This window comes from Merops nubicus, unplaced genomic scaffold (genome assembly GCF_000691845.1).
Source record: "Merops nubicus isolate BGI_N331 unplaced genomic scaffold, ASM69184v1 scaffold16776, whole genome shotgun sequence".
Classification (NCBI taxonomy): domain Eukaryota; kingdom Metazoa; phylum Chordata; class Aves; order Coraciiformes; family Meropidae; genus Merops; species Merops nubicus.
The window spans coordinates 50,124-59,941 of NW_008614504.1; the positions used below are offsets into that span (position 1 = coordinate 50,124).

The 9,818-nt window shown below is 39.5% G+C and overlaps 1 protein-coding gene across 1 annotated transcript in view; it reads right to left on the reverse strand.

Moving 5' to 3' along the window:
* Positions 1 to 9,818, reverse strand: part of MCC (mutated in colorectal cancers) — a gene marked incomplete at its 5' end in the record, with an annotated part of 58,855 nt that overhangs the window by 24,187 nt on the left and 24,850 nt on the right. Inside the window, 6 exons of the mRNA XM_008942263.1 lie at positions 887 to 1,070; positions 1,963 to 2,063; positions 2,683 to 2,823; positions 4,390 to 4,538; positions 5,223 to 5,312; positions 5,631 to 5,777. Coding sequence (XP_008940511.1) covers positions 887 to 1,070; positions 1,963 to 2,063; positions 2,683 to 2,823; positions 4,390 to 4,538; positions 5,223 to 5,312; positions 5,631 to 5,777 — 812 coding nt within the window. The remainder of the gene's footprint in view (positions 1 to 886; positions 1,071 to 1,962; positions 2,064 to 2,682; positions 2,824 to 4,389; positions 4,539 to 5,222; positions 5,313 to 5,630; positions 5,778 to 9,818) is intronic.

A 9,818-nucleotide genomic window follows, 5' to 3' on the forward strand; every position in this document is an offset into this window, starting at 1 on the left:
TCATATAGTACTAAAATAAACTTCTAAAAATGTCAAAAATGACAGCACTTGAATAAAGAACTGGCTCAAAAAACTGAATTAAAATGAAGTTTTAGCATGAATCTGAGAAGCTAAAATAACTTCTAAAGAGAAAAATGTTCATCTATATTTATCCAGGATGCTTGCCAAATTTGTATCCATACACAAGCACACATATTCACTGTGTGGAGTACAATTGCACTGCAGGCAGGCAACGACCCAAAATGAGGCTGCTAGATGAATTTGAACTGGAACATTTCTGCAACAATAGCTTATTTAAGTTTCAGTATTTTATAGGTCTTCAGAGAAACTGCAATATCCAGCCTTTCCTGAAAGAATCCACTGTCTGTCATGATGTCCATTCACTGCTCCACATACAAAAGTTTAGCATGGGAAGGAAGCATCTGGAGGGAGGCAGAAAGGAATGAGAAGGGAGAGGGAATAGTTTAAAATAAAATGTCTGGATTTACAACGTTCAGAAAACAAGTCTTTAGCACTCCAAAACTCCAACTGAAGCATACTTATGACCTCTGGTTCTCTGTACGTCTGTGCTGTCTGCATACATAGACATAAGAGTTCCAACAGAACAGCAAGAAAGTCACCAAAGTAAAACAAATGTAATGGTTCTGCCCTTTAAGAAGAAGATCAAAGTTCAGAATCATCCATTTGCAACAAATATATACAAAATATATCTCTTCTTGGCTAGAGTTTTTCAAAGTCCAAAGACAATCGGGCCACTGAGGCATGGAGACTTACCAATCAAAGCAAAACTGCCAGTGGGCTGAGGTAATTCAGCAAGCACAATACAACATAACTTTTGGCCCGAAATGAAACACGTGGGGACTAGGAGAGCAGGAGTTGCCATTACCTTGTGTGGCTGTTGGATGACAGGCTTTCCCAGGGCTGCACGCTACAGCCAGTGACTGCATAGGCTCCCCCGCAGCTCCCATCTAGTTTCATCAGCAAGGCTTTTGCTGCATTCTCAGCTGTCTTCCTGCAGTCATGAGCTCTCTTAAGCATCTGAGTGATGTTTTCATCACCTGTCTGGTCCCCTAGTTTTCAACCAAACATTCTGTTACAGAGCTTTGAGAAGGGTGATACAAATTAAAGCAAAAGTTGAGATGCTTCTATGTGCTCTCAGTTTGTACCAAGCTGATGACAATAATTTACCAATCTGTGATGTAAAAGCAACTTCACATCACTGGTAACAGCTACTGGCCTGAACACATCTCCCTCCCAGCCACAAGCTCCATGTACCTCCTGCTCCTGGTGGATGTCTTCAGTGGTGTTTAGTATTAGCTAGCTTGTCTGTCTGTAAGGGTGTGCAGTGTACATTAGGATTAGGCCTGAATCCTCAAATTAATAATACAATGGAAAAACCTGAGCCTAAATTACAACTCTTATCCCAATTCTGTCCAGTGCTTCTTAATTCCACTCTGTAAAGCTGCATGATGTACCTCCTGCTCCTGGTGGATGTCTTCAGTGGTGTTTAGTATTAGCTAGCTTGTCTGTCTGTAAGGGTGTGCAGTGTACATTAGGATTAGGCCTGAATCCTCAAATTAATAATACAATGGAAAAACCTGAGCCTAAATTACAACTCTTATCCCAATTCTGTCCAGTGCTTCTTAATTCCACTCTGTAAAGCTGCATGGCTGTAGCAGCCACAACACCACAGAATAGTCCACCCCTTGCAGTCGTATACATAGGTTAATTTAAATTGCTGGTGAATTTTATTATTTAACTCCAGTCTCTCTTTTACTTTTACCCTATATTTTTTTGGGTGTGTAAAATTATTTAAATATTTAAAACCAGTAAAAGACCAGAGAGCACTCCTAAGTGATGGGTCATGAGATGATTCATCACTACAACTAACTATAATGCTAATTGATATGCAAAAAAGAAAAAAAAAAAAAGAAGAATTAAATAAAGTGATTGACATCTTACCAACAGAACCAACACCTGCAGCTCTGAACTGCCCCAGAATGAGGCTCTGCTCACTTTCTGCCAATGCCAACAGCAGCTCATATGCTTCTATACACTGTTCACTGTAAGAAAAAACAAACCGTGGAAAACAAAAAGGCACATAAAATATATCTGTAGTTTAGAGAAGAGGAATGACTGAAACAGCAACAACGAAATAGGAGGTAGCTGATGCACTACATGAGTTCCTAGTACTTGTCTAGCATCAGCTGTATTAAATGATGTAATGCACATAGCTTCTGTCATATGCATTCTGAAGTCTCCCCTTCCTTATGATGTTCCCAGGTTGTCCTCAAGCAATTTGACAAATTAAAACAGAAGAGAATGACCTGATGTGAAGTGAGCTCCCGAAGCATGTTTGAAACAGTCAACAACATGAATGGTGGTTCACTTGATCGCTCTGTGGAACTTCTTTCAGGCCTTCTTACTATACGAAATACAGTATTCTCTATGCTAGTATATAACTAGACTACACAAGAGGCAGCAAGAAGAAAAGACAAGAAAAATCCTTGTTCTGGCTGTAAGACTGACAACCAGTTTAACCAAAGGGGCATTTTTTCAGGGAGGTAACAAAAAGGAACAGCATTACTACAGCACACAAACAATTTCATTCTCAAAGACTTCTATCAAGTCTCCCCTGCTCCCTCTTTTTCTAGCTGAGACACCCTCTGCATAGGTACATACCTGTACTGCAAAGCAAGCCTGAGGGCTGTGGCATTGGACTCATACTTCCCAACAAGCATGCTCATCCTCTCGGCATTGCTCTTGCACTCTTCCAGTGTTATTGTCAACAAGTCATTCTGGGATTTCAAGTGCTCAATACGGCTGTAGAAAAGGAAGTAATTTGCAACCTTCAGCCTCAGCTTGCAGACACTCTCCTGAAACCTCTAGAGCAATCATTATTTAAAACAACAAATACCATTTGGTCTACACCAATTTTTTAATGAAGATGGCAAAACCTATCAGTTTTCTGTCCCATCTCAAGAGCCAAAATCATAGTAATTTTTCTTAGGAGAGCCTCTTCTTCTCCTCTCCTTCCCATAAAATGTAATCATAACCCTGTGCAAGAGCAGCAAGCTAAACTCTGTACCCTTATTTTGTAGCCACAATACTGTGTAGGATAGTTCCATATTAACCTTTTGCTTTGTTTTTCTGCCTTCATTCCTCACTACCTGCTGCCGTATTTGTTTCAAGCGGCATATCTGCTGGTGTGATGCGTGAGTGTGCGTGTGGATTATGCAGGCTGAAGTGGAAAAGACTGAGAGGGGATCTTATCAGTGCTTATAAATACCTAAAGAGTAAGTTTCAATAGACACTTAGAAACAATAGACTCTTCTGAGTGGTGCCCAGAGACGGGACAAGGGGCAACAGGCACAAAATGGAACACAGTTCCACCTGAACGTGAAGGAAAATTTCTTTACTTTTGAGGATGACAAGAGCCCTGAAACAGGCTGCCCAGAGATGTTGTGGAGTCTCCTTCTCTGGATACTTTCAAACCCCACCTGGATGTGCAACCTGCTCTAGGTGAACTTGCTTTAGAATTGGACTAGATGATCCCCAGAGGTCTCTTCCAACCCCTACTATTCTGAGATTCTGTTGTCAAAGCACAACTGTGCAGTGCACAGAAGAAGGAAGAAAAAAAAAAAGAAGAAAAAAAGGATCCTATTTTGCAGCACTACAAAAACATAAGCTACAAATAAAGAGATATTGTACTGATCAGACTAAATTTGAGATATCCATGCCAAAGAGCGAACTTGGAAGAAAACACGCTGCGACATGAGTCTCACATTCCTGATCCACAGTTTTGATTTTATGTGCCAAAGAGGACATGAAGCACTGCTTTTGACAGAGCTTATTAAGGGATAACGCCAGCAGTATTTTAACTGCAACCAGAAAGCTGCAACCTTTCTCCTGGAGACAGAATTCTGTTTACTGGTGTCTATGCCACATTACCATACATCAGTACATTCATTGATACTGCTGATTTTTTAAAATTTTGTTTCTTTACCCCAAATCAAAGCAAGCCAGTTCCAGAATGATGGAGAATAATATATGGGAATCCTTATTTCTATCAGGGATGTGTCTTATGAAAAAAGATGCCATGTCTAATTGGTCAGCTGTAGAGCACGATACTCTGCAGTGCAAATTGTCCCAGGTGAAGGTGCCCTGTTGACCTAATAATGTATGACCAAATTATCATGCTAATGGAAAGAAGCAGAGTATGATATGGCCCTTCTCTTCATGAACTACATTCCATGTTTATCTGCAGCTGCCACAGTTGAGGGCCTGTGGGGCTGAACTACGAAATGTTCAAAAAGGATAAAAAAGTAGTAACTTTAACAAAGCTAATAGCAGGCAACATATTTGAGCATACCTAACTTCTCACCTTACCTGTTTAATCTCTCTGTCTCCACTTCAAACTCTCGGATTTTACTTTCAGAGATGGCAGATCCATGTGAATACAGAGTCTGGAAGATTTCCTGGATGTTTGAGCAGTCTTGGAGGGAATGTGCCAAATGCTCAGCCACAGTACTAGACACCTGCAGAGGGCAGTTAATAATAGATCATTGTGAACAGATAACCACTGGATTCCTCCTGTAGGCAGTCTGCATTGAGAGCTGCATTTGCTTGCATGCACTCACTTCAAGGCATCCATTATTCAGTTTTTACTATGAATTTTACATTGAATAGAACATTTACAGGTTTTCACTTTAAGAAGTTATTTAAAATTCTGCTAACCAAAGGGTGAAGCCCGTTGTTTCATCACATATTTAAAAACCCTAACATGCAAGTTATTTACACCCTTGAAAGCTTAGCAAAAGGTCAGAGCTAAGTTCTTTATAGAAACAAATACTAACGCACAGTAACAACAATATTATGGATTTACATCAGCACTTCAAAGCAGAAGCCAGTTCTCTGCTGACTGGAAGCTGTGGAATGGAACTGAACAGTCTTTTCTTGACAAATAATATTTTGGAGGAATTGACTCCAAAATTATCCTCCCCTGGTCACTCAGAGAATGGTTTCTAGCCAACAGGTATGAGAAAATGAGATCTTAACACTGGGTGAAATATTGTCTGTTCAAGTATTTTTTCTCAAAATAACTTTTAAGGTATTTTCCATTAGCTCGTTTACTAATTTAATAAGAAAACAATGCTGCTTTTAAATGAAACACGGCTCACCTTCAGAAGGCATCATGCATGCAGACAATTATTAGTCCTTACCCCTATGCTGCTGATTTCTGATCCTAAGACAGGTCTATCAGATGACAAAGATTCTGATCTTGTCTTTGACAACTTCACTCTTTCAGCAATCTGCAAACCAGAATGCTGTACAGGTTACACAGGAACCCACACTTCATAAAGATCACACAAAATGCACTTGTTCACCAGCTGCCCTTGCAAACCTGAAGTAAACGACTGCAAAATTGACATCTGAGTTATAACTGAAAGAATTACAATCATTAGCACTTAATTCCCTTCCGCAGCTCAAGTTCATGCTTGCTTAGGACCCCAGATAACTCTCCGGGGGTTCTCCCAGCCAGTCCCACGCTTGCTCACCAGCTGTGCAAAATGAAGCCTGGCCCCCCCAGGCACTGAGCAGGAAAGGTCGCTGCAGCAGCGAGCGCTCACCTTGGCTATAGGAATGTCGTTGCTGCTGCTGCTTGTGCTCAGCTCTCCCGTGCTGGGGTTGATGGGTCGATTGGCAGAAGTCAGACGACTTGGACTGGAGGGGCCTGTCGCTTGCATGCTTTGCAACCGTGTCTGCAGTTCCCGAACCTGCAAAAAAACACAGCATTCTGTTTTTTCCACTTTTTTTTTAAATTTTTTTTTTAACATAGTTTGGAGATTTTTCTCATCGTCTAGCAAAGCCTAATTGCTTATAACTTGAGCACAGAAGTTGTGCTTTGTCCTGTGGTGACCATTAAGTTTTCACATGCGGAGCAGATGCATGGAGGCTATTTTAAAATTCCACTGTTGTCAGGTTTTTAAACTACTTGCAATGTGGAAATATGCAAATGTAATACTGTAAAGTAATAACTTAGAGTTTCAACTTTTTTATATAACCCCTTCAGAGCAGCTGTACTATATGTATAGAAATTTTTCTATCTGAGGTGAAGCCAATGCTCTAGCCTAAGATTCTGATGCCTAAACAAACCAAATGAAGATCCTGTTAGCAGAAAGCTCCAGTGTTGAAAAAACTCTTGACATATCACAGGATGAATTTGTCATAAAGGTCAAAGACAGCCAAACATTAATAACGCTTTCAAATTAGAGTTAAGTAAAGCTACCATATATGTCTGTACAAAGCAATGTACGGACAAGAAGATATCAGCAAAGTACCCAACCAGGAGTCTGCAGAAGCTCTCTGTAAACATACGTTGCAAACACTGCACAGTTCTTGTAACCCATCAGATACTTGTAGAACTGTTGTCAAATGATTTTCAGGACTAAAGAGTAAAAAAAACCCAGTCTGTATGACCCAAACTACAGCTGAGCTAAAGATTATAGTGTTTACCTTGGAATAATTCTTAACAGACAAGCAATAAATCTTAACACAACAATTATGCCACAAGGTAAAGTGACAGAACTCATTTTTCCTACAGAATCTCAAAAGCGTGGGAGATGAGAGACGGGGAAGGAAACCACACGATGAGGAAATCTCCATGAATACAGAGTGTTTAATATGCAAGTGTTCTTTTTTACTTTTAATACACAAATTGATTTTGTTGGGACAGTTCATCTGCAAAATGGTATTGATGAAATTTTACCAAAAGACCAGTGGAATAACAGTTCAGTCTGTTTGATAGCCCCCTGTAGCACAAAATGCAACTCTGATTCCTATTCTCTAAAACAAGGTGAGATTTATATTAAATACAATAAATTTACATAAAGAACTGAGCAAGCAAGCTGAAATCACTTCGTTAAAAGATATCAAAGTTCAAGTTCCATTAAGCTTAGGCTTTCTTTCGCTGTAGGCTCACCAACTGCATGGTCAGTGTTTTAGCAATCTCTGCTTGAAGAGGTGGCAGTCAGCACGTTCCATGCACAACATATACAGATCCCTTCAACCTAATGCAGTGAGGAAAGAGTTCAAGCTGGAACTCTCTCCAGTCAGCAATGCAGTATTTCATGTGTCCTATTATCCCCTACAGTTTGCTTCTACTTCCCTGAAAAGTATCCCTGCCCCTCCCTCAGTTGTACGCAAACTGAAGATCAGGTTGCCCAAGGACCTTTTTAGGCATGTGCAAATTACAAAAAAAACCCAACCAAATAAAAAAAAACCCTAACCAACAAAACAAAAACCAAACCACAAAACCCAGCCCTGTGTGTTTTTACGTAACAGAACAGAACAATTGCATGTTAGCAATAAAAATCTGTAGGTGGCAACAATAAGAGCACATTAAGGCTGACTGCACCCCTAACCTCCCTGTTCAGTTGTAGAGGAGTGTTACACCTTAAACAAAATGAATCCAAACTATTCCATTTGCCTACCTTAAAAAAAAAAAAAAAAAAAAAGATTAAATACACAAAGCCTTAAATTAAATCCCCAATGTTTAAAGTAACTTGCTGAAAAATGGATATGGGTGCTTGCCCCAGAATTATACATCTTAACTATAATCGTATCAGAAAGTTAACTTAGCAGAGTTTATAAAGTGCACATTCATAGCGCATTATCTTCCACATATTCAACAGCTGAGGTCTCCTTTGTTCGTACAGACGTATACGATTTCAACATGGGTACAGCTGCACTAATGCAAACCTTAAGGACAAAAGTGCTCTACTGATGCAAACCAATCATTCCAGCCTGCTGATATGCATAAAACTGAAATAAAATATGTATGCATGTTTCTGCTTGCAGATGTGGAACACCAGTGAAGACAGGATTTGTACTATGGCATTAACACTGGAAAAGAAAAGAAAAAGCAGCAACCCCAAAACTTCATTGAATCAAAATCACATTTCTCACTATTCATTTTAGCCTGGGCTGTTCCAGACCAAATTCTCCAAATGCTTCAGTTACAGCATTGTTTAAAAGCAGACAAACAGGACAATCACTAGAGATGTATTCTTCAGAATATCAAATCCCTGCCTCAATATCTGACTTGAAAATTGCTAAAAATATTCACCTATGCCCAGAAGCTAGTCCTGGAACATTTCAGTCCAAAAGCAAGCAACATTCCAAATCTAAGGGCAACCAGGAAACAGAGTTAGAAGCTTCTTAAAAAGCGAAGCATTCATGGATTCCAATGTTTAAAATACGCTATGTTAGGGACAGTACTGTACCAAAACTCCAATGCAGATAGGTTTCCTTTAGTCTATGCTTTACTAATGAACTGTGACTACTGGCCACAATTACAAAACCAACTATTCTTAAGTATCTGCAAAACAATGTTAGCAACAGAAAGAAAATTAAGACAGCCAAAACCGTGGCCAGTTAAAGCTTTGCTCAGGAAAGCATTTATAGAAGAAAACTCAGAGCACAATACAGTTATCAATCTATGCAAGTCACTGCTTTAATACCGTACCACAGAAGCAACCACAACTTAAAGAAGCTGCCTGCTTATTCATGCTTCTTGATGCATCTGCTCATCCAGGCCTTCATTTGAGAAATTGCATGCTGCATTAATTGCTATAAATAACTGCACTAACTTTAGCAATGCTGAGTAGTAGATAGTAATTCTGAGCAGGATAAGAGGGCAATTTTGTCTGACCTGCAAAATCATCAGTCTCACAATTCACACGTTCAGAATCTCACAGCTGGGTTGCCCACCCACTAGACTGCCAAGAGACAGCTTATGTAACTATTTCTGGTCACCAAAACCTTCACTGTAAACAGAGACACATGCACTAACTCCATGAAAGTACTTTTTGTACAGTAGTAGTAATTCTGCAGTAAAAATAAAGGAAGACCAAAGAACAGGAATTAAGAAAAAGACTTCAGAAGGGCCATTTTCCTCTCTGGACTTAAGTTATGAAAAGACTAGTTCAAAAATTATGACAAAAAATTGCCTGATCACCCCTGCTCAATACTTCTACCAGTCTTAAGTGTTATAACCAATGTAGTATCAGGTATTCTGAAGGTTACGTTTATTAGTAGAATGAAGGTAACTGCGGTACTGCAAATGAAACACCACAAACACTACAAAATGAGGGAAAAAGGAAGGGCTGATCATACATTAAATGGATGACAAAACTGGCAAAATCCTATCGGTGACAAAGAACTGAAACCACCAAAGTTCCACTGAAGGAGAGGATTTGTGAGTTGGGGAGGAATAACAAGAAAAGATTTAAAGAACGATTTCTTCAGCTCTTGCATTATGCTTTAAAACAGAAACATCCAGAAAGATATAAAAATTGTTGTGAAGTCCTAAAACTCTAAATTGAGACTGAAGGTGGCCAACAAGCTGGTCTAATTATATGATTAGAGGGAAAAAAAAAAGGTGATAACAGAGGAAAAAAGGAGAAATCCAGGGAAACATCTGTAAAGTCCACAATTAAAAAAAGGAAATAGCAAAGTTCTTCTAAGCAGCTGGAGGAAGGCCAAAGCATTACAGAAGTAAAGAAGTGCTGGAACCCTGGAAAGAGCAGGAGCAGGGGCACTGAGAGTAATACAAGGCAACAGAACTATTAGACTTCCAAAGCAGTGGGTAGTCTAGATACGACAGTAAGTCAGGTGCAAACAGACTTTCTGAAGCTATTGATACAAACACAAATAACTGGAGATTTTATTTATTAATATTTTGTCAAGTCTTAGGGCCAGGCTGGCCTCTAGATGAATGACAGATGCTCTATGTTAACCCCTCTCCCTTCCCCAAG